The 26,565-nt window shown below is 39.8% G+C and overlaps 1 protein-coding gene across 2 annotated transcripts in view; it reads left to right on the top strand.

Moving 5' to 3' along the window:
* LOC149234392 (uncharacterized) overlaps positions 1–26,565 on the top strand; it is a 404,784-nt gene that overhangs the window by 149,519 nt on the left and 228,700 nt on the right. For both annotated transcript variants that reach the window (XM_089371822.1, XM_089371823.1), the window contains exons 4-5: positions 1,802–2,421; positions 2,717–2,890. In XM_089371822.1, coding sequence (XP_089227948.1) covers positions 1,802–2,421; positions 2,717–2,890 — 794 coding nt within the window. The remainder of the gene's footprint in view (positions 1–1,801; positions 2,422–2,716; positions 2,891–26,565) is intronic.

Below are 26,565 nucleotides of genomic sequence, written 5' to 3'. Positions count from 1 at the left end.
GTTGCTCATTGGGGAGAAAGGATCTGTTAGTGTTCTGATCTCTTCCTTTCATGCTTTTCTCTATCATGCAAGGCTGCTCCTCTGATCTATTTCACACAGCGCCATATAGATTTGCATATGAGAATTAGAGACTGAAACACAAGAGAAACATCATGGTCAGAGCATATATATGGTGGATCCTTCGCAACTGAGTACTAGACTATGTAAGATGCATAGTTTTTTGTTAAAATTTGGGTACCAGAGGACAAGTGGTTCCCTAAGGCTTTGATCTTTGGCTTAGGGAAAAGTGTCCAAAATTTAATTTTACTTTTCTCCTAAAATGACTTTATATGTGGTAAAGTCAATTTAATTTAAAAGTGACTTATAAGTGGTAAAGTTACAATTTAATTTAAAAGTGATTTTATAAGTGGTAAAGTTACATTCTAATTTAAAAGTGACTTTATAAGTGGTAAAGTTACATTCTAATTTAAAGGCGACTTTATTAAAGTCAATGAAGAATTAGAAACTGAAAAAGTGACTATGGAAATAAAAGGCTAAGTGGGTCTTTATTTAAGTGGGTGAGTTAAAAAATAGAAAGTAAGTATTAAATGCACATTTATTCTCATCCCTAGATCTAAATGAATCTCAGCCATTAGATCTTAGGGTAACCCAAGAGGTTATTTAGAAAGTAAAAGGAAAAAAGAAGAGGAAAATATCATTTATTCTTTCACGAGCATTTGAGACAAAGAGAAGAGAGAGCAAAGAGAAAATTGCTGAGCAGTGAGGAAGTGAAGGAGAGCAGCAAGAAGACATTTCAACAAATCTGGGCAGAAATATTTATTGGCACGCATCCCAAGGCAAAACCATACAGCAGGAGAAAGACATATATCGAAGAAGAGGGACAGCAACAAGGGCACGAATTTCGAGGCAGATTTGGACACAAATTTCGAGGCAGCTGTACTGTTGAAATTTGTACAGTGCGTACAACAAGTTTTGGGCACGTTTTTCGACACTGGACATACAACATTTAATGTTGTTTTATTGTTGGAAAATCTGATTTGTCTGTTTGCTGATTGGTACGGTTTTCGAGGCAGAGTGCAAGCACGGAAATCGAGATAAGTTGTAATTTGTGGTTGTTGGAATTTTTATGGTGTATTTAATTTCTCTGTAAAAACATTTTCAGAAATAAAGCCGAGCTCTCAAACTGGTTTTCCCCAAGAGTTGTAGGGGGTTTTTCCAGGGTCAAATTGACCAAAAATCACTGTGTTATTTTCTATGTGTCGCTGTCATAATTTTGTTGTCTTTTATTTCTGCAATTTCATCCGTTGTGAAATCTCTAAATTTGTGTTTTCAAAAAAATATTGTCATTTCCAGATTTTAGAATTTTTATCATGCTTGAATTTAAAACTAAATGCATGGAGTGATAAGGAAAAATTGATAACCGGAGTGGGGGTTGAAATTTCTTCATTTTTGATGACTCTTCAGACCATGATCTTTTTTTAATTAGATTTGGCTTAAGCTTAAAGTGGAAGATGGAGGAAATATATCTTAATTTGAGATGTTAGTCTCTCACTCTTGTGAACCAACTGTGGCTGTACCTCAGTTTGGAAGGCCACATAAACTAACCCATCATATTATAACAAAAGTATATATTTTTAAGTGCCTAATGAAGTCCTCGTGTTTTTATTTAGAGCTGGGCTTAACATCTGACATGAAAATGTTGTGCTCTGTACTTTGTTAATTATGATACTTTACACTATGAATTTGTCTTTGTATTGCACTTGTTTGATTTTGTCTATAATATTGTGATGTTTAATTACAGGTTTGTGAAAATGCTGAAGCAATGTCGGTTCGTAAAGAACTGTTAGAGTCTGAGCAAGCACTTGTTGATATTTTTGTTAGTCTCTGCAAGTTCGAATGGCAGACAGGGCACCAAGAACTAGCCATTGGGTTGTTTCAAGCTGAAATTGAGTACAGTTTATTTCTTCCAGCCCTTAAGCTAAGTGAACAAAACAAAGAGAGACTATTTGAATACTTTTGGAGCAGTGAAGATGCAAGATTTGGGGAGGATGGAGCCTTAGGATGGGCTACATGGCTGGAGAAAGAGGAGGAACAAAGGCAGAAGGCAAAGCTGCTAACTGCTGATCTATCAGAGGTAGAAAAGGGAGGGTGGACAGGTTGGTCGGAGCCCCTTTCCAAAATTAACAATGAGATGACTGACAAAGATCAAACATTTGATGAGGTGCCACTCTCTGAAGATGAAACTGAGTTAGATGTTGAAGAATCCAAACAAGAGGATGATATACAATCTTTACTTGAAAAACTTGGATTGAACCTTGACAATGAGAAAGAAGTTGAGGTAAAAGACCCTAATATTTGGAAAAGATGGTCAGAGGAAGAGGCCAAGCGAGATCATGAGCAATGGATGCCACTACATGTGAAGTATGGTACCTTACCTGATATTTTAGTTTATATATAGTTATTATACAGTGCTAAGTGATTTACTTTGGATATATTGCCATATGAATTGGGGCTTATTTGATTTTTTTAACTTCAAGCTATGCTATTTCTCCCATCTGTATGATATTCTCAGAGATGATATTAGTCTCATGCCCTTTATGTAATTGATTTCTTTATCTCTAGTTCTAAATCTGCACATCCTCCTGATCATAATATTGTCTTTCATTGTTAGAGCCATGCTTGTTTACTTAGTTTATTTCTTTGATTCTGGTTGAAGAGCAGGGATTACTATAGATCATGATGAATTACAAAATGAAGATGGTGAGCAGCTTTCGAGGGTTATCTTGTTTGAAGATATTATAGATTATCTTTTTTGTTTGGATTGTGACGAGGCTCGTTTCTCCTTGATTGCCCAGTTGATTGATTTCTGCAATGGTCCCATCATTCAATGGTTAGTACCTAGCTACAATCATGTATATTTTTTTTTTTATATGTTCTGTTCCATTTAGGTTAATATTTTTTAAATCAGAGACATGTACCGAATCATAGTTTTTATTTTTTAAAATAGTGATAATGTATTGATTTTTTTTATATTTGTACGATGCCTACTTGACAATGAAATTGCGACTGCACAAGAGCAAATTGTTCTTCTGTTTATATGATGCCTCTGTTTGTTGGGCATATATTTGAAAAAGGGAATTGTTTTTCAGTTCTTCAGTTAAGTAACCATACTATTATTCTGTCATGTTTCAATAGTCTAAACTGTTGTGGGTTTTTAAAGTCCATTTATCCATAAAATGATATTATTTATGTGCAAGTAACCAGTGTAGGTTTGATTTGACTAATAAGTATTTGAATGTCAAATGTAGACAAATTAGCCTTAGAAAGAGTCCCTGTGGATGTTTGTAGCCCGGGCAGATACTTCTGCATAGGTCGAGGCGTTTAAGCATGCAGAAGTTGCCCAAAGTCTCCTTAGACACTTGCTCTAGTGTGAGCAAGTTGCATTTGTAACTTAGCCTAACTTAGGAAAAACACCTAATTATTGTATTGGCTTATTGAGCTAAAGAAACATTAGAAAAAATAAAGTATTTACTTTAGTAATTATGTTTAATCTTAGATGTCAATCACTTTGGAGATTAGGGTTAGGGATTTAGCTCAACAAGAAGTTATAAAAGCAACACTAAGGAGAGGTTGAAGAAACACAATACAACAACACAAGATTGAGAGAGGCATCTTAGTGAGGAGTGTAATATGTTGATTTGGGGTAGCATAGGATGTGCTGTAGCCACGAAATTTGGTGGAGAGGCTAAGGCACATGAGATATCCAATACCCAGAAAGGGTTTGGGCAGATTCTAAACAGTTTGGGAGATATTAAAATAATTAATATTTTTAATGGAGTCCCTAAGTCTAAACTTAGGGAAATTAAAATATTAATGTGAATTAATATAAAACTCTATTAGAATGGTCCAGAAGTCATGGATGATAGATCAAGCCAGATCTAATCTTAGCAGTTGATTAGGGACTTAATCTCGGTCGTTGATCTGTCAATGAGAAAAGTATAAGAGGAGGCTTGAGGGTCACTTGGAGAACATACCAAGAGATCAAGATTTCGACTTTCTGGGGCTGGTTCGCTGAGAAAGTTGAGAGTGTGATTTGGAGTTGCAACTGAGGGGTAGTGAATACAGAAGCAGAGAGGCATAGATAGTGCTGGGAGGATCAACACAGAAGTCGGGAAGCTGATGCAGAGGGCAGAAGCCGGAACCGCCGGGAACAGCCGGGCCGAGAATTGTCGGAACCGCCAGGAAAGCTGACGCAGAGGGCTGAAGCCGGAATTGCCAAGAACGTTGACGTAGAGGGTAGAAGCTGGAACTGCCGGGAAAGCTACAGAGGGCAGAAGAGGTTGACACAGTCCTTAGAGGCTGCTGCTGGGGTTTTCCGTGGGGCAGATTGGAGCTCAGTAGTTGCCAGAGTGTTTATCCGGTGTTTCAGCTGGAGCATCTGTCTCCGATGGAGAGGTACTACTGCCGAGATTTTTCTCTGTTGGGTGAGCCAGATTTGGCACCCAGATTGTATTCTGAAACTACTTAATAAATCAAACCCTCAAATCGCTGCACCGGTTTTCTGGCATTGGGTTTTTCCTGGGAAATTAGTCCAAAAATAACGGTGTCATTTGTGTGCTTGTTTTTGTTTCCTTCAGTTGATGATCTGTAATGTGTTGAGCATGTACTTGTGTTTATTTTCAGTGTTTACATGGTAAATAACTTATTAATTAATCAAAACAAGTAGGAAAGAATAAAGCATAAAGTACATGGAGGGTTTCTAACTGTTAGACTTAGAAACTTCAACATGGTATCAGAGGGTGGTTGCAGATCACAGGAGAACTGAGGACATCAACCAAGTAGAGCAACAACAATAGAAAACAACTATCCCAAGTGACAAAAGCTGTTCCTAGCAGCAAAACAGCAAGGAAGGGTTGACGCAGTGCCCGCGTCATCAAGTTCGGGCCAAGAAGAGGCTGCGCAGAGGCTGAGGGAGGCAAAGACAGGCTCACACAGAGGCCAAGAGCGCTAACGCAGTTGGCTTAGGGAGCTAGTTTATCGGTGCTGGGACTGTGCAGAGCCTAGGAGCTCTCACCTTCAAGTTGCTGGGGTTTAGGAGGCTGTGGATAAGTCGCAGAGTGGAGCTGGTGGGGTACTGTTGTCAGAACAGTGCTTAACAGGGCAAGGCCAAAGAGGAGGGAGTTGCTACCGAGGGTTTCTAGCTGAGAAATCCAGATCAGTGGTGTGGTTGCATAGACAATCAGAGTAGGGGGCATCTCGACATTGACAGAAGGATTTCCAGGAGGGAAATTGAGGCTCAGAGGGAGTCCCATCGAGAACTTCCAAGAGGGAAGTAGAAGAGCAGCGGAATGGCACTACACGGAGTAAGAGACCATGACAGATTGGACGGAGCCTCAAACTTCGTAGTCTGGAAGGCCAAAATCTTATCTGTACTTGACAGAAATCGTGTCAAGCACTTCGCCTTGAAGACAATAGCGGTCCTAGTTGACCCAGCTCACAATGACAGGTATGAGGAAGCAATAGCGAGGGCCAAGAGTATCATTCTTGACAGGGTGAAGGATCATATAGTATCACATATTGCTGAGAAGAATACGACACGGGAGATGTGGGAGGCCCTGAACAAGTTGTATCAGCATACTTCCATGCAGAGGAAGATGCTCCTAGAAAATCAGCTGCGGTCATACAAGATGCAAAAGGGAGAACAGATTGACACCTTCCTCGGTTGATTGAAGGAGATCCGAGATCAGCTGACTTCTATAGGGGCCACACCAGATCCAGAGTTGATGGTGATAACAACCCTGAATGTAGTCTCAGAAGATTGGGAGGTGTTTGTCCAGAGCATACTGGGCAGGGTGATCCTTCCATATTGGGAGGAAATGTGGGCAGCTCTTCGCCAAGAAGAGATCTAGAGGGTGACCAAGACGGGAAGCAACAACAACGGGATTAGAATCAAGGAGGAGGAGGTGGATGCTGCCCTAGCATCTGAGGATAAGAAAGAAAAGCAGAAGAAGAAGGACCTCTCCAAGGTCAAATGCTTCCACTGTGGGGAGTTGGCTCATTATGTGACCAAGTGTCTGAGGAAGAAGAGCAAGGGAGAGGCTTCCGAGACCAAGGCAACGCCAGCAAGGGCAGAGAAGGAAGTGGAGACAGACGATGACTGTGCCATGAGTGCACACACACCACTTGAGCGAAAGTGGGGGACATCGAGCTATAGTCAGGAGGACTACAGAAAATGAGGGGAAATATCCTTGAGGTACCCAACCTCTTGGATTATACCGGGCTACGGGAGCTCGAAGAGGAGTAGCAAGACTGGCGGATGTCGATAGAGATAGATGAGGATGGAGCGACAGATAGATCTACAGTGCAGGATTCCCAGGACAACGCGAGGCTAGCAGGCTGCAACAGTGCGAGAGGCATGGGAGTGTTGCACCAGTGCAGGATGGCACAGAGAGGTGTGCAACGGTGCGAGATGCAGGGAGTTGTTGCAGTAGCGCAGAGGTCAGAGAGGGAGCACTTGTTAGCGACAGAGGGAGTTTCAACATCGAGAGTGTCTCTAGCTTGAAAGAGATGTCAGAGTTGGGAGATTAGTTACTTACTTCTCAGTAACTGAGTTGTAGTGCAACAGTTAGCAGTGGCAGTGCTATGGGCAACACGATGTAGCATGATGAGAGGGGATGCAGTGCAGACGCAGCAGTGGCAATGACACAACCATGGGCAACAACACGGATGCAGAGGGAGTTGTCGTACAGATGCAACAGTGGTAGTGGCAGGGCCATGTGTGCCAGTATGGGATGCAACAGTACAAATGATGGGTAGCAGGCCTAGCATCAGGGACCAATGCTGGATGATCAGAGTAATACTTAGTGAGGTGTATTGCTAGAGCACAGTCCTCGCTAAGAGGGAGTGTTGATTTGGGGTAGCATCGAATGTGCTGTTGCCACGAAATTTGGTGGAGAGGCTAAGACACATGAGATCTCCAATACCTAGAAAGGCTTTGGGCAGATTCTAAACAGTTTGGGAGATATTAAAATAATTAATATTTTTAATGGAGTCCCTAAGTCTAAACTTAGGGAAATTAAAATATTAATGTGAATTAATATAAAACTGTGTTAGAATGGTCCAAATGTCATGGATCAAGCCAGATCTAATCTTAGCCGTTGATTATGGACTTAATCTCGGCCGTTGATCTGTCAACGTGAAAAGTAGAAGAGGAGGTTTGAGGGTCACTTGTAGAACACACCAAGAGATCAAGATTTCGACTTTCTGGGGTTGGGTTTGCTGAGAAAGTTGAGAGAGTGATCTGGAGTTGCAGCTGAGGGGTAGTGAATACAGAAGCAAAGAGGCAGATATAGTGCCGGGAGGATCAGCGCAATAGCTGGGAAGCTGATGCAGAGGGCAGAAGCCGGAACTGTTGGGAACAATCGGAACTGTCGGAACAACAGGGAAAGATGACGTAGAGAGCAGAAGCCGGAACTGCCGGGAACAACTAGAACTGCCGGGAACTGTCGGAATTGCTGGGAAAGCTGACACAGAGGGTAGAAGCTGGAACTGTTGGGAAAGTTGACGCAGAGGGCAGAAACCAGAACTGCTGGGAATTGCCGGAATTGCTGGGAAAGCTGACACAGAGGGTAGAAGCCAGAACTGTCAGGAAAGTTGATGCAGAGGGTAGAAGCCGGAACCGCTGGGAACAACCGAAACCGCTGGGAACTGCCGGGAACAACCGGAACTGCGGAGAAAGCTGACACAGAGGGCAAAAGCCAGATCTGCCGGGAACAACTGGAACTGTCGGGAATTGCTGGGAAAGCTGACGTAGAGGGCAGAAGAGGCTAACGCTGGGGTTTTTCATGGGGCAGATTGGAGTTGAGGAGTTGCCGGAGTGTTTATCCGAGGTTTCAGCCGGAGCATCTGTCTCCGAAAGAGAGGTACTACTGCCGTGATTTTTCTCTGTTGGGTGAGCCGGATTTGGTGCCTAGATTGTATTTTGAAACTGCGTAATAAATCAAACCCTTAGATAGCTACACCGGTTTTCCCGCATTGAGTTTTTCTGGGACATTAGTCCAAAAATAACAATGTCATTTGTGTGCTTGTTTCTGTTTCCTTCAGTTGATGATTTGTAATGTGTTGAGCATGTACTTGTGTTTATTTTCAGTATTTACATGGTAAATAACTTGTTAATTAATCAGAACAAGTAGAAGGAATAAACTAGAAAGTACATGGAGGGTTTCTAACTGTTAGACTTAGAAACTTCAACATAATACTGTAGTGTGTTGGGTCCAAGCTATGTTGCGGGAAACTTTCCCCTCTACGTATCAATTGCATTTGCACATCAAAACTTTGAAACTTGGCTGAAACACACTTCAATGCATATGAAACACATTTCGTATGCTAGAAATGTATTTCATACAAACTGAAATGTGTTTCAAATGTAATTTATCTGATTTTGCTTTGATTTAATGGTTGGGACCCACATTTTTTGTTTTATTGCCTAATTAGAAGTTAATTATGAATTAATGAGACTTCTAGAAACCTTCAAGACTGAAACTTTTCTTTTAAAAGGGTTATACCCTTAGTTTGCACCAAAATGTTGTTAATTAATGGTAATGTTAAATTCTTAAAGTAAAAGAAATCTTACTTTTACTCAATTTTTAACATTACCATTATTTGTTTCATGATGTTTGAGAGTGTTTCCAACCTCATTGGTCTTCATATGAAATAGTAGATTTTCATATCCTATTCAAAATTCAATAGACTTGACAATTTTCAGAAGTTCAGGATTATTTTCATCAAATTCTACAATGTATGAAGATATGGAATTGGTAGTTAATCAAGAGCACCAAGCCCTTTTTCTACCTCGATGTTAGTGATATTGCGTGTTGGAATCCTCTGTCACGTTCTTAGCAAAAATGTACTTGTAAGCAGTGTTGCACATATTGCAATAATATTGAAATTATTGCGATTTTATCGCTGAAAGACACTTTGCCAATATTATCGCTGGAATTTATTGCGATAATCTGCCCAGGTGAAATTATCGTGATAATATCGAAATTATTGCTAGATGATTGGAAATTATCACCCTGCTGAAAAAACACGGATATAAGTTGCATTTTCGGTTTTTTGTGTCTTTTTTGTTTTTCCTTGTGCTAAGATTGAGCTCTGAGGGTTGTGTGAGCCTTGTGACCATTTTTCATCAAGCAAACAAAGGGGAAATCCGTGGTTTTCTTTGTATTCCGCTGGGCATTTTTGGAGTGGAGATTTGCTCCAGTATTCCATATACATATTTATTGTTTCTAGGTATGTAAAAAAAATGTCTTCATTTTCTTTGTTTTCCAAAATTACTATATGTTATAAATGTAGAGTCTACCTCTTCTTATCCTCTTTTGAATTTCCACATTTGTTTTGTGTGGTAGGTCCAAAACCTGAAAATTTAATTAGAGCTCTACAAAATGGCAAAGCTATTGGACCAAATGTGGGAGTATGGTAAGCCATTTGAAGATGATAATAGAGCAAAGTTGAGGTGCAAGCTCTGTGGAATCTAAATGTTTGGCAGAATCAACCGCTTGAAATACCACCTTGCCAAAATCCCAGGGCATGATGTGCATGTTTTCCCTACAACTACCCCAGACATTGCCCTTATTGCAAAGAACTCAATTCGTGATACTACTAGAAAGAGAGAACCACAAGCTTAGCGGATTATCGTTATAGACTTATAGTATCTAGAATCTAGATGCCTCATGATGATCATCTCATGAGATACATTTATTTTTATTTTAATGTGATTTTGTATTAAGTTTTAACTATTATCTTGTCAGGACTCGGAACTTATGATTGAGGAGTCAAGACAAAATGACAAATATCATATTTCAGACTTCAGTATCTAGTAGTAATATCTACATCTTATACATTTTATATTGTAGTTTTATAATTTTATTTTCATATTTGTGTGACAATGTGTTTGTTAATTGTTTGATGTTGATGTTTGCTAAGTGCTTTAAAGGAATAAATTTGAAAAAATGTCATATTTCAATATCTATTATCTAGTATCAATGATTGATGTACCACTTGACATCTTATACATTTAATATTGTATTTTTATTTTCATATTTCTATGATAATGTGTTTGTTTGATGATGATGTTGCCGATAACAATAAATGTAACATTGCTTGTAAGATACCCTCCTGGAGATATCTCGAATATCTAACAAAATTTTCTGAGTTTTGTGGAGTTTGTCTCTGTGGACTTTCGTCAAACAGTTTGCATGTGCTTAGCTGTAGGTGTAATTTTAGTTGTGTTTTATTCCAAAATGAGATATACAATGCCAAGGGTATAAAAACAAGGACTTCAAACCAGCAGCTTGTATACTATATTACACTCAGAAATAACGTGGTTCATTAATATATGTTGCATTAATGATAAACTTGAGAATGCGCAGACATCACATTAGTTTGACAATGGAATTAGAGTGCTAACCTGATATATGCCCCAACAATACAATGACACAGATTTATTGAGCAGTCCAGCAATATAAGTCTCAGCAGTTCATTCTTCAGGATGGCTGTGGTTCCTCCCAATAGCTTCAACACTATAGCCATGTCCCAAGGAGATTCACAGCAGGATAGGAGCTCACTTCAGCCTCCAAAATATTGTGCATAACCCAGAAATTTATCAGCCCTCCAACTCTGTTCTCATGATATCATCTCAGTCCACAAAACAGAGGTAATACCCAGCCATAAACGAAATCAACAATAATGACATACTCACCCTCTTCTCAAGCTAACCTCAACCCCTCCAAAGGCACAATATCGACCAGCAGCTATAGGATGTAAACTCTGTCCAATGCTCCTCGATAACAGTGATAACTCGGCCAGCTAGAATAGGAGGGAACTCAACTTTCAGGGATGAAAGGATTCACCCTCCAAGCAGACAACTCGGCCCTCTCTAAATGACTGAACTCGACCCCTTTGCTACAGCATTTCAACCCTCTGAATAAGAGCAGAACTCGGCCCTCTGATGACTGAGAAAAACACCAACAAAAACAGAAACTTGACCAGCAATAGAAAGAGGGTAACGTGACCTCTCTTTCAGAGATAAACTCGGCCCAACTTAGCAACAGAACTTGGCTCAAATGCTCTAGTGATATCACAGTAACTTGGCCTTTCTCATGAGTTCAGAATCTCGGCTTCTCCAAGGAAATAAACTCAGCGTGTATAAAGATTATAGAAAACCAAAAGTCAGTACATAAAATCAACTGATAACAACAATGAATTACTTATGCAAATATCCTTTTTTGCTTGAAGCTCAATGTCGGAATCTGAGTGATTCCGCTCAAACACTAGCTAGGGTGTATAGTTTCAACACCGAAACCAACAACAAAAAATGAGGGTTTCCCAAAACCCTATACTATTCCTCAAGAGTTTTCCAAAATTCTATTTTTCAAGTGAGAAAATGCAAGAACGAGCGGAGACTATTCATTTTCCCTTTTAATAACTCTCTTGACTCTTTGCCACCCTTTCTTCTTTTTCACCAAAAGCACTTTCCACCTCTTTAAATAAAGTGACTTTTTTTTCAACTAACTAAAGTCTCTTTTAGCTCCAGAAAATGCTTAATTCGCCACCATGATCACTTTGACTATCCAAAGCCCTTTTTTATCATCTTGCCTTGTAGATCTTTTCGTCCTGTTTCCAATGAGCTATTACACTAAGGTGTTTGTAACGAACAAAGTTCGTACTCTGTAATAATCTTTAGAACACTTGGTATACAAAGACATCCATTGAGGATAAGAAACATATATTGAATAGTGTACAAAATAGTTGATATGAGATATATGAGATGATGATCGTTACAAATGAGGGGCCGCTTATATACCTAGGCAGGTGTCCCTTAATAAACGGAGATGTGCCTCTTCTATACTAATCACTAATTAATTAATCGTTATTATAATTATCATTATTATTTACACACACACACACATAACAATGTTCCTCCCAGTAATCAACCCAAAGTCACTCCTTAAGCGTAAATAATTTAAATATGCCTGATAATAATTTTATTTTATGGAAATTATTGGAATGTGACGAAACCAAGATCGAACTGTGTGGAACTGATTTTGATGATGAAAAATGGCAAGTGATCCTAGTCGGACCCATAAAACTCCTCCAAAACCCTCTAGGCTCTTGAATGGAGTAATCATGCTCCTATGATTGGGATGACACAAGCTTTGGAAATCCATCCGAACCACATCACAAGTTTATCCAAAATTGGGGACATTATAGTCTCCCCTCCCCAAAATTGCTTGTTGTTAAGTTTTGGGTATGTTCTATGCTAGAGCAATTTATAAAATTTTCATAGTTAGCAATCACATCAGCATTACGATAAACTGCAGATAGAACATAAATATAAAACGCAGAAGACAAGCCAAGGCAAGAGGACACAAGATATGGCGTGAGCCAGGGACAAACCCCACAATGTGTGGGGAAACCCTTTGATCAAATCTTCTTTTATCTTCAAAGTTCAGCAGAGAAGGAGAGAGAGAGAGAGTACATTTACAACAGAAGTCAATACTTTGACTTATCTAGATCTAGCATAGATTATTTCATATCATGATGAAATCAGTTGAAGACATTCTGCTTCAACTGATTCTCAAGGTGACTCCTTCACCTATCATCGTGCTGCATCTCGTCCATTTGCTACACCTTACTGTGTAGCACCATCATGCTGCCCATGATCATCATGCTGCTCATGATTGATGTGCTGCCCATACATCAAGTTATCCATGACCTCATACTTCAAGCTGCCCATGTGTCGTGCTGCTTCATGATTTCATCATACTGCCCATAATTATGATTACATTTATCATCATACTGTCCATGCTCCATGTATCATACATCATGCTGCTCATAAGGCTGCCCATCATGCTGCTCATAATGCTGCCCATGCTAACCTTCTATTCCTTCATTATGGAGTTCATACAATTATCAGCGTTAGCTGCTTGCTATGGCTTGCAGCCTAGCAAAGCAACTAGGCTATCCTCCACGTAGTCTCATTAATTTTTTCCCTTCAAAGATGACAGCGTATATGTATGCCCAAATCATACATCGTGCTGCCTTGAATGCATCATTTATGCCTGAGTATATATATATGTTGAACATTGTGTAGTATAGCCTGCGTATTATATGAAATGAATGTTGCGATGTGTCATTTCCTCCACTGCAGCTTCATCATGTGACTGCGTTCCATATAACTGTGTTCCACTGACTATGTTTATCCCTAGACTGCGTGTTGCTGTGTTAGGTTAATGCCATGACTGCATTCACCATTGGCTACGTATGAGTCATGACTCTTCATGTCCTTGTAGAACATTTCTTCATGCTGTGCGTAGTCTCCATTGCTGCATATATGCTAATGCTTCCATGACAGCTTATGGAGTCTTCATTGCTGTGCGTATATGCATTCAATGACAACGTATGGAGTCTTCATTGCTATGCGTAGTCTCCATTGCTGCGTATGTGCTAATGCTTCCATGACAGCGTATGGAGTCTTCATTGTTGTGCGTATGATCATGTACAATGTAGGTGGCTCCCAGATCTGCGTATATATATCTTCATTACTGAACAACGTATCATCATGTACATCGTAGGTGTCTCCCGGATCAGCGTATATCTGGATCTGCGTATATATATATATATATATATATATATATATATATATATATATATATATATATATATATATATGGTTCCATATTCATATCACCATTCCTCATGACTGCGTATAACGTGAACAATATATAACATGAACAGCGTATAGATATATAACATTATGTCTTGCGTTTTCTTCATAATTGCGCTTTATGTCCTCTGTTTACTTATATCCCTGCGCCTTTATTCGATGATGACTGCATTCTCCATTAGGGCATCGTAGATATTAGGGCACTCCTTTTAGATCTCTTTCTCCATCAAACCCAAAACAGGATGAAGAGAGATTCCGAAAGTGAGTGTGTAGAATGACTTAAAGTCTTCTTCTATTTATACTAAAATGTATATAATGAATAGTCATGATGTTTGGGCTTCTAGAGCCTACATAAGAGCTGGTCGGCTTGATAATAATTACATAAACAAAATAAATTCATATCTCCATAAATACTTATCGGAATCGGATGATCTTTGGATCAATCCTACACCTCTCGACGAGAGGGTTCCAATAAAAGTATCAGCTGCCATAAATAAGTCGACCCACATGGAGTTTGGCCCTAGTTGCCAATTTAACACTCCCTCTCAACTAGGGAGAACTCCATTCGTTGATCCATAAGTCCGACTGTACTATCTCTGCCATCAGTGCCCTGCACTGTTCTACCCAACTCTGCTCAACCCTGCTGGCTCTGCTCTACTCTGCTCAGCTTTGCTGGCTTTGCTCTGCTCTGCTGGCTCTGCTCTGCTCTGCTCAGCTCTGCTGGCTCTGCTAGCTGTGCTTTGCTCAGCTCTGCTCAGCGCTGCTGGCTCTGCTAGCTCTGCTGAACTATGAAGAAGAAGAATTGGTCGAGAATGTCTCATACCATTCTCCACTGACCCGAAGTCAGACTCAGAGTGCGTACCATTGGCCCCAGACCAGTCTCAAGCGACCCAAAGTCAGCGTCTTAGTAGGTACCACTCCTACTACTGGTCCCAGACCAGTATCGCAGTCTTAGAGAGTGTACCACTGGTCCCAGACCAGTCTCAGCGGACTCGAAGTCAGCGTCATAGAATGTACCACTCTCACTGGTCCCAGACCAGTCCTGCACTGACACGAAGTCAGTCTCGGAGTATGTACCACTGGTCCTAGACCAGTCTCAGCCGACCCGAAGTCAGCGTCATAGTATGTACAACTCCTACCACTGGTCCCAGACCAGTATCATTGATCCCAGATCAATGGAGGACATCCTAGCGTAGGGAGTACGGTAGATACAACGATGCGTCCATCGGTACTACTATGGTCCCTAACTTCATTTCCCTGCTCATTGATCAGATGAGAGGTACTTCCCATGAGTCCCAGACTGCATGGGTAGGATGCCTCGACAGGAGAACTTAATCAATCCTGTCCTCACAGGAGAACACATCAATCCTGCTACAATCGCCATGGAGAACATACCAATCCAGGCTGCCATGGAGAACACATCAATCCAGGCCTCACAGGAGAACACATCAATCCTGCTACAATCGCCATGGAGAACACATCAATCCAGGCCTCACAGGAGAACACATCAATCCTGCTACAATCGCCATGGAGAACACATCAATCCAGGCCTCACAGGAGAACTAATCATCCTGCTACACAAGAGAGCGAATCATCTTGTCCCACAAGAGAGCGAATCATCTTGTTTCAGTGCGCACCACCAGGGGAGGGTGAGTCACCCTGTGGTCGTATGTTGCTCCAATAGAACTGCAAGCCCCCTAAAGCTCCTAGAGCTCAATGTATGCAACATGCAGGACCCTTTTACAAAGGTCTCTCGACGACTCCAAGCCGTTCGGGAAAATCACAAATTTGATCTTTCCTCAGGGCTCTGTCCTGTACAGTGTACATCATCTCAGTGTGATGGAGCCTCCTTGATCATCGACTTACCATATCCCAGATAAGGCAGTAATTGATGTCTATTTGCTGGAGCAATTGTCAAATACGGGATTCCTCAATAATCGAATCCCATCTCTGGTTGTCACAGAGATTCACAGTGGTATTCATCATGTGTACAAACAGCTCACTGAAGAGCTTCAACAACCAGACTGCCTCACAGAAGGCCGTACTATCAGCAATGTATTCTGCCTTGGTGATGCTCAGAGTCACCGACTTCTGCTCCCTGCTCATCCAGGATATCAAGGCAGATTCCAAACAGCACTGAGAAGTGCTCTAGTGATCCTCCATACTTCCTGCCCACTCATCATTCGAATAATCATGTGGTTTCATATTTCCGGCAGTGTATCTCAATTCATGAGAGATTGTGCCCTGAAGATATCTTAGAAGATTCTTGGCACCAATCTAGTGAGGCTCAACCAAATATGAGCTCACCATGCTAACTGCAACACAGATGTCCGGACGGAGTTTCTCCAAGAACATCAACGCGAATGAGTTTATGAAACTCAGAGGCATTTCCCAAGTCTGGTCCGACATCATTACCATATAACTTCTGAAAGTTAAGATCCTCGAGGCAGTCACAAGCTTGCAGCTTATCTTCTCACATTCAGAATCCAACTCCCTCTGTCTTCTATAAATGAGAGGGTCTGCACTTGTCAGACATAGGTGCCGGTACGAGAGGTTTATCATCCACAACCTTCGAGTAATGGTTTGGATCGGTTTCACTCCTAGTGAATCTCAGCTGCATTAGACAGCTATCAATCCTCTCATACTATGCCTGAGGTGTTTTCCTTCAAGCCATAGAGGGCTTTCTTCCACCTGTATACATGAGATTCTTTGATCATGATTCTCAAACTCCTCGGGTTGTTCCAAACCTGTGAACCTGCTGCATGAGGGGAATGGTCCCCTTATAATATTTTCCTTCGGTACTTTTCAGATATGTACCTTCATGCTTCTTTTTGAATTCAGGCATCCTAGACACCATCTGACTCATAGACCTCCGGTGTTGAGTCAATGGACATGGTCCCCAGTGGACTTCCTGCAACTTGATACAACCCTGAACTCAAAAACATCTTTAAAAGATCTATGTTCAAACACGTACCTTTCCATCGATAAGTGCCACCCTGTAACCTTTCACTCCCATTTCCAAGATGGACATCAAGTTCGATCAGGTACATAAAAGAGATTTTGGGGTTCCTTGCTTTCGTGGAAGAGTCAACCATTTCCTTGATGACCTGCATTACCAGTTATTCTTTTGATCATTGAAGATGTCCCAAGAATGATTGTTATCTTCATCAAGAGATGAGTCTCTGCCATTCGGACACTCCTTTGCACAACGGCTGAACTTATTTCAACAAGGCATCCGCCTTTCCTTTCACCCTTAGATCTGAACTTCCCAATGAAGTGATTCTAAGATGGACCATCAGAATCTTGCGCTGCGCCATTCTGATAACATTCTCTTCTTTGACTTCACCCTAGGTGAATTATGAGGAACCCATTGATCCTTCTGTCTTGTCCCAATTGTCTTCGGTGATTGCTCTTTCACTCCTGCTTGGGCATTGTCTTCACCTCAGCTCTGATACCATGTTAAGTTTTGGGTATGTTCTATGCTAGAGCAATTTATAAAATTTTCATAGTTAGCAATCACATCAACATTACGATAAACTGCAGATAGAACATAAATATAAAACGCAAAAGACAAGCCAAGGCAAGAGGACACAAGATATGGCGCGAGCCAGGGACAAACCCCACAATGTGTGGGGAAACCCTTTGATCAAATCTTCTTTTATCTTCAAAGTTCAGCAGAGAAGGGGAGAGAGAGAGAGTACATTTACAACAGAAGTCAATACTTTGACTTATCTAGATCTAGCATAGATCATTTCATATCATGATGAAATCAGTTGAAGACATTCTGCTTCAACTAATTCTCAAGGTGGCTCCTTCACCTATCATTGTGTTGCATCTCGTCCATTTGCTACACCTTACTGTGTAGCACCATCATGCTGCCCATGATCATCATGCTACTCATGATTGATGTGCTGCCCATACATCAAGTTATCTATGACCTCATACTTCAAGCTGCCCATGTGTCGTGCTGCTTCATGATTTCATCATACTGCCCATAATTATGATTACATTTATCATGATACTGTCCATGCTCCATGTATCATACATCATGCTGCTCATAAGGCTGCCCATCATGCTGCTCATAATGCTGCCCATGCTAACCTTCTATTCCTTCATTATGGAGTTCATACAATTATCAGCCTTAGCTGCTTGCTATGGCTTGCAGCCTAGCAAAGCAACTAGGCTATCCTCCACGTAGTCTCATTAATTTTTTCCCTTCAAAGATGACAGCGTATATGTATGCCCAAATCATACATCATGCTGCCTTGACTGCATCATTTATGCCTGAGTATATATATATGCTGAACATTGTGTAGTATAGCCTGCGTATATATATGAAATGAATGTTGCGATGTGTCATTTCCTCCACTGCAGCTTCATCATGTGACTGCGTTCCATATAACTGTGTTCCACTGACTATGTTTATCCCTAGACTGCGTGTTGCTGTGTTAGGTTAATGCCATGACTGCATTCACCATTGGCTGCGTATGAGTCATGACTCTTCATGTCCTTGTAGAACATTTCTTCATGCTGTGCGTAGTCTCCATTGCTGCATATATGCTAATGCTTCCATGACAGCTTATGGAGTCTTCATTGCTGTGCGTATATGCATTCAGTGACAACGTATGGAGTCTTCATTGCTATGCGTAGTCTCCATTGCTGCGTATGTGATAATGCTTCCATGACAGCGTATGAAGTCTTCATTGTTGTGCGTATGATCATGTACAATGTAGGTGGCTCCCAGATCTGCGTATATATATCTTCATTACTGAACAACGTATCATCATGTACATCGTAGGTGTCTCCCGGATCAGCGTATATCTGGATCTGCGTATATATATATATATATATATATATATCTGGTTCCATATTCATATCACCATTCCTCATGACTGCGTATAACGTGAACAATATATAACATGAACAGCGTATCATCGTAGGTGTCTCCCGGATCAGCGTATATCTGGATCTGCGTATATATATATATCTATATCTATATATATATATATCTGGTTCCATATTCATATCACCATTCCTCATGACTGCGTATAACGTGAACAATATATAACATGAACAGCGTATAGATATATAACATTATGTCTTGCGTTTTCTTCATAATTGCGCTTTATGTCCTCTGTTTACTTATATCCCTGCGCCTTTATTCGATGATGACTGCACTCTCCATTAGGGCATCGTAGATATTAGGGCACTCCTTTTAGATCTCTTTCTCCATCAAACCCAAAACAAGATGAAGAGAGATTCCGAAAGTGAGTGTGTAGAATGACTTAAAGTCTTCTTCTATTTATACTAAAATGTATATAATGAATAGTCATGACGTTCTCTACTCGCCTGGGATCAGGGGCTGGGATCAGGGGTGTGATGGAATACCGGGCTTGGCTACTCGGCTGATTGAATTGGCTTGGATACCGGGATACTCGACTGTGGCTGCTGCGCTATTTGGCTGGACTAATCGACTGGGCTACTCGGCTTGGCATCCTGCATACGCCACCTTTTCATTCATGAATTTCCCCACTTTGACGAGCGTTTGAACTCTCCAATTTACCAGGTTCCAAGGCTACTAATTTCTAACTGATACGCCACCTTTCTGTACTGAATTTCCCACTTTTGAAAGCGTTTGAACTCTCCAATTTAGCGGGTAGCAGGGCTACTAATGTCTAACTGATAGGCCACCTTTCCACTAGTGAAATTCCCCACTTTTGAAAGCGTGTTGAACTCTAAGAATGACCACCTGGATATGCCACCTTTTCACTTTCCAATTGACCAGTTCTCGATAGGCCGGGGTCAGGCCCGGTAGGGACTTCTAGAGCCTACATAAGAGCTGGTCGGCTTGATAATAATTACATAAACAAAATAAATTCATATCTCCATAAATACTTATCGGAATCGGATGATCTTTGGATCAATCCTACACCTCTCGACGAGAGGGTTCCAATAAAAATATCAGCTGCCATAAATAAGTCGACCCACATGGAGTTTTGCCCTAGTTGCCAATTTAACACTTGTCCTCAAGCATAGCTATCACATGTTGTCGCTCCACCAGCGGATCCAAAACTAATCCTAGGGTCCCAACTGTGCCATTGCGTCACTCTAGGCCATTTTTCTATCCCAACACGAATGATTATCATGATATCGAGGTCCTGTTACTACTGAAACTAGTAGGGTCCTAGGAGGGGATCCTATAGAGAAACTACTAGGTCAAGGGGCAACCATGGAGCGATAACCCAATGTCACCTCAGCTAAGGCTCCCTGCTCTTTACGAACTTTCATTGAAGGGAGGAGACCCGGTATAAGAGGAATCACAATGATGAATGAATCAATGATCGAATAAGGAGTGATTCCTAAAGCGTATTCACAAGAGGAGACTCAATTAAATAGCTTGCTTGAGAAGCAAGGTGATGGGCTCTCTAAGAAGGGCTATGAGTATACCTTGGCCTAGGCTGTAACTGCTACTTTTATCTCTAGGAAATTCTATTTCATGAAATGATGGTGTATTTATGATTCAGTGTGCTCAGTTATCTTCCACATGTCCGTTGACTCAACCCTTTGAGTTAGGATAATTTCCAAGTTATTTCCATGTCATTCTGTCGCATGGAATAATTTATTTTTCTCTATTTTATTTAATTCTACCCTAATTAAATGTCACAATTTCTATTAGACTTAGGAAATGTGGGTTTTGAGAGTCCAAAAAAAATTAATAACCCCTCATAGTGTGTCATAGTAGAAAGTTGAGGGTGAAAGGTGTAATTTTGATTACTCATACCCTATACAACTTATCTAGCCTACACTTATTGCAATTTAAATACAATTTTATTTGCAATTTTTGACCTGCGAGAAATCTAAAAAATTAAAAAATGACTACCTAGACCTAACCAAATTCCACGAAAGTTTTTGTGTGATCTAGTGTGGTAATATACATCGACTCTAGATACTAAGATGTGTTAGGGGCTCAACCTTCAAACCGTCACCTCGACTTTGGGGTAAAAAGTGAGTGAAAAAACCCAGAAAATTATCTGCCTCTGGAAAAGAAGGGATATTTAACCAGATAAAAAAACACTCTAAGGTGTACTCGTTTGTTGATCGTGTCCCAACATCCTAGGCCAGTTACAGAGTCAAAACTTATCATTACTAGTATCACTTATTACAATTCCCCACAGGGTGTGGAATCTAGGTACAAGAAAGATGATGAAAAGATAGAAGTAGAGTTAAAAAATTTTGTTGAATGATGATATCTGATGGTACAAGTGTTCTTTGGAGCATTCCCGGGTATGGAGTCTTTCATATGATCATCAGGTGTCATCCTAGTGGTCAACATTTGGCTCCATATGGGGATGCATGCTAGATATTAAGTGATAGTGTGCAAGAACCTCGAATCTGCATCTACCGGCAAAAGACATATATCAACAATATCCATTCAAAAAATATCATCAAATGAAATAAAGTACATAAATGAAGAAAGGGAAATTTATTCTAAGAGCATAAATGTCAATTTATTCATGAAATAAAACTAATTAAACAAAAATGACACGAGATAAGGTTAGAAATATGATACAAAAAGATGCCCCATGGCATCAGATATTTTCTTTGTAGAACAATTTGAGTAGTTGGCCGTTCACAGGTAACTCGAGTGGTTCTCCATCCAAAGTGCTCAAATGGTAGGAATTCTGTCTAGCTGCTTCCCTGATAATGTAAGGTCCAAACCACAAATTGTCAAACTTACCATGATTACCTAGCTTTTCATTCCTGCGATCCCATAGCAAAACCATATCATTGTTAGAAAACATTCTATTCCTAGATGATTTGTCAAAATTTCTTTTTACCTTAGATTGATTTTTACAACAATGCTCAAAGGCTCTTCTTCTGGTTTCATCCAATTCTACAATTTGGTCAATCCTACATTGCACAACATCTTTATCAAATGTAAAACTTTGTAGCAATTGGTAAGCTGGTAGCCTCAAATGCACAGGAAGGGTAACATCCAAGCCATAAACTAACTCAAAGGGACTCTTCCTAGTAGAACTCTTCTTTGTTATCCTATCAGCGCACAAAGCATATTTAATTTTACTATCCCATGCCCGTTTATTATCCCCTACTATCTTCCTGATTATGGCTATCAAATTCTTATTACTAGACTCTGCTAAGCCATTACGCTGAGGATAGTAGTTCGATGAATGGGATAAAACAATGCCATACTTAAAGCAAAATGATAAGAATTCAGCAGAGCTAAAAGCCTTGGCATTGTCGGCAGTAATCTTGGCAGGGACACCAAAACGAGTGATAATCTTATCTTCAAGAAAATCCATCACTACTTTGTTGGTGGCGTGTTTTGTAGGGATGGCCTCTACTCATTTAGTAAAATAATCAGTGGTAGTTATAATCCATGAGTAGCCATTACTTGAATTTTCATTAAATTTCCCTATAAAATCTAGCCCCCAATGTTGAAAGGGAGTCTCCACGACCACAGGCTGAAGAGGCAAAGAAGCTAACTTCTGCTTACCAGTGAATAGTTGACAAGCTTGACAGCCTCTTACATACTTGTGCATATCATCAAAAATAGAAGGCCAAAAATAACCAACTCTCAAGATTTTGTGTGTAGTAGTCTTAGTAGCATAATACCCTCCACAAAATCCTGAATGAAGCTCAGATAGAAGCTTTTTGGCTTCAACTTCATCAACACACCTAAGTATTACCCCCTCCGGATTTCTCCAACCTAGACCATCCTTCATAATGCAATACTTAGTTGCTCTAAGCCTTAATGCTCTTCTCTTATGGCCAACTAAATGGTTAGGACATGTCAAATTTTGCAAATAATAAATAATGTCTTTATACCATTCAAGTTGACCCAATATTTGAAGTTCTGATGAAGTTAATTCCAAATAATTTTGACAAATCATTCTTATCGCTTTCTCATTCCCTTTAGTGAAGATTTTGGCCAATCCCCGACCCTTCACAAGCTTGGTAGGTTTAATATACAAATCATACTCTTGAATCTTCGAGACCCACCTAGCTCGAGTTCCTAAGCAATCAGCTTGGACCAAAATATCCTTTACAGTAAAGTGGGGAACAAATGCAGTTATCCTAGAATACCCCACATAAACTCTGAATTACTTAAGAGACTTGACTAAAGCATAAGCTTGCTTTTCCATGGTGCTATACTTCAACTCAGACCTTTGAAGTGACCTTCTCATGAAAGCAATATGCTGCTCATGCCTTTCATTATTCTTTTGAAGTAACACCCCAACAATGGTATCTTCGGATGTAAAAGAGAAAACCAAAAACTCCTTTGAATATTCAGGGCTTACTAGAACAGGTGCTTTTACAATAGAATTCTTTATTTCCTGAAAAACTTTTAAGAGTTTTCGGACGGGTTTGGCAATCTCTATGTAATTTGGAATGAACCTTCTAAGAAAATTATTTTTTCCTAAGAAGGATTGAAGGGTTTTAATATTATGAGGCAAATGAATCTTTTGAATAGCCTCAACTCTTTCAGGGTCAATCTTGATCCCATTCTTTGAAATGATGTGACCAAACAACTTCCCTTCAGTCACTCCAAAAATAGATTTAGCAGGATTCACCTATCAAAAAATTGCCTTAGATGGTCTATATGGGAAATTCGATTTTTAGAAAAGACAGTTAAAACATCTTGATAGATCTCAATAAATTTCCCAATTAGACTCTTGAAGGCATAGTCCATAGCCCTTTGAAAAGTTGCTCTAGCATTCGTTAATCCAAAGGACATCCTCAAATATTCGAAAGTACCCCATGGTGTGGTGAATTTGTTCTTATGTCTATCCTCCTTCTTCACCAAGACTTGGTTGTATCTTGAAAATCCATCTAACAAAGACATCATTCTAGATCTTGTTACCCTTTGCAATAATGTTTCTATATTAGGTAAAGGGTAATTATCTTTTTTACAAGCTAAATTAAGATTCCGAAAATCTGCACATAGCCTAATTGATCCATTCTTCTTCATTACAATAACCAAGTTTGAACACCATGTGGAATGCCTAGTGTGAGCAATAATACTAGCTTGAAGCATCTTTTGCAATTCTTTTTGCACCAAGGGGGGTAACTTAGGATTGATTTGTTTAAGTTTTTGCCTAAAGGGTTTGGCATTTTCATCTTTAAGAGAGATAGTATGTTCCATAATATCTTCCCTATAACCTTTCAACTCATCATATCAAAAAGCCAAAACATCTCCATATTCATGAAGTAAATTTATCAAATTCTTCCTTTCTTGCTCATTGGTACCGTTGCCTATTTTAATAATCTTTGGATCATGAAGGGTAGCAATATTCACTTTAATGAATTCCCCTGGGTCAATTTTTTTATCATCTTTTCTCTTTGATGCATCATGTCTGCCAAACACTTGCTCCAAGGCTACACGTTCGCTAGGAGTGGGATTTGTCACGACATTACACTCCTCATAATCACATCCTTCCTTTTTGTAGCCAACCTTAAATTCAGAAAATTCCTCCATGTTATTTAAAAAACGAACCACTTGGCTTTCATCATTAAAGATTTGCCAATGCTGAAGATTATTAGGAACTGATGGCCTAAAGATAATCTCCATCTTAATTTTATCATCTATCAAGTTCTCTCCAAGCTGTAATGTAGATGTAGAAACAACTAGATCATCAACTTGTTTATTTCCTTCTTCAGGAATTGCTTGAAGGTCTAATGTATCAAAATATTCCATATTATCCCAAACAACATTTCGATACTTCTTTAATCTATCATTCTTGCATGCAAATTGATTCTTAGTTTGAAGAATGACTAGATCATAATCTCCCTTGATACTAAGCAACTTTATCCTCAAGTCTTTTGCCAACTCAAGACCCAACAATAGAACCTCATACACTGCTATATTGTTGGTTGCATCAAATTCCAATCTATAGGCAAACTTGAATATGTGACCAAGAGGGGAGGTAAGGACAATTCCAACACCCTTACCATACCTAGAATGGGCACCATCAAAATTCATGTGCCAAACTCCATCTTTCTTACAATCCACCTCCTCCAAAGGAGGAAAAGAATTAGCGAGGATAGCATAGTTTCCCGAGTTATCAGATTCATACACAATTTCATTATGAGGCTCTTTGGAATTTTCTACATGAAACTTTCTCTCCAACTCCCTATCCAATCTAACCATGATGCCCTCACTATTAGGGATGGTAGCATAACTTAAATCCATTTGCAAACTACCCCCAATATCAACTCCCCACTTTCTAGACAATAACATCCCCCATGCATCAGGCACATCAATCACCACAATATCCATGGTGATCATAATGTCAGGATGTACAACCATGTGGACTTGAAGATCTTTTATCAAACCAAAAACTTCAATGATCTTTGAATCCATTGCACAAATGTTGTGGTAGGGTCTAGAAATCCTCAAATTTCACTGATTCATGACTTTCTTAGTCATGACACAAGATGATGCCCCTGAGTCAAACATACAATTGTGTAAAAGCATTCCATTGACCAAGATAGTGATGAAAAAATGTTGACGGTCTTTGTTATCTCTACATATATCACTACTTTGCAAAGTGATAGGGGCATCCTCATATCTATCCTTAGAAAAATTAGACGTTTCTTTTCCATTGGGAGCATCAATGGCTTTCAACAATTTATATCTTTGGGAGGGAATCTTCATGATTTCAGTGCCAGGAACTAAAATCTTAGCATTATTAATCCATCCTCCCAAGTCAATATTCAACTTCGATGTGGGTGGAGTGAAAGTTTTATTATGATTTCTTTCTTTATTCTTTCCCCTTTCCTTATCCTTGGCTATCTCTAAAATCTGAGTTGATGAATGCCGCTCTCCATATAACTCAGTGATCCTCTCCAAATCTTCAAAATTATTTAAACTTTATACTATAGGAGGATGGAGACTTTTTATTTACCTTCTAACTACTCTCCATAACTCCCATGCAATTTTCCAAGGACAAATGATGCTCTTTTCTAAATACATTGATTTGCTCACTTGTTCCCCCCATATCTCCTTCTAGGATCCTTCTTGCATAAGGACAAGTGGGTTCATCATGTATGTCATCACAAGGTCTACAATAATGCATGGAATCATCAACTAAATTTGTAGACTCCAATGGATTAGGTGGCCTATGGTCATTGGGAGGTCCTCTCTTTTGCCATCTATCATTTCCTCTATTTGGGAATCTCCCACCTTGATTTCTTTCCTTGGCCACTAATCGATTTTGGATAACATTCATTTGACTGGTGTGCTTTTCCTCCATACTCTTGAGTCTTGATGAATTGAGTTAACTCCTTAATAGTATCATGTGTAGTCTCTTCTTTGGCCTTCCCTTTGGAATCATTTGGTTTCGATGGCCCTCTAGTGAAACTAGGAAGTTCAGACGTTCCTGATTGCTTTCTAACCTTTTCCATTTTTAAGCCTCCTTCCTCCTCAACCCATAAGCAGTGTCAACACCAAAAGCATCCAGATATGAGCATAAAAGAAACTCATCAGGAGGTTTAACAATAGCAAGCATGCTTTTTACTAATCCATTGAATCTCTTGTTAAACTCCTCCATGGTTTTGTTCTCATTTTTCTTCATATTGCTAATGGCATTGATCAAATGCCTATTTTCCCTCCTCTCCAAACTTATTTAAAAATGCAGCTAGAATGGCTTGTAAAGAGTTATACGAGTTAGCCAGTTGCTCAGTGAGCCAATCAAGAGCATCTTCTTCTAAAGATAAAACAAAGAATCTCATCTTCACATCCTCATAATTAGCCGTGTTACACCATTTAAAGATACAAACATTAAAGTTTTTCACATGTGATGTAGCACTAATGGCAT

Source organism: Pinus tabuliformis, chromosome 8 (assembly GCF_031772625.1).
Source record: "Pinus tabuliformis cultivar Carrire ecotype Pingquan chromosome 8, CPIR1, whole genome shotgun sequence".
In the NCBI taxonomy this organism is placed as follows: Eukaryota; Viridiplantae; Streptophyta; class Pinopsida; order Pinales; family Pinaceae; genus Pinus; species Pinus tabuliformis.
The sequence above is the reverse complement of the archived record's forward strand: the minus strand, read 5'-3'. Positions and strand labels throughout refer to the sequence as shown.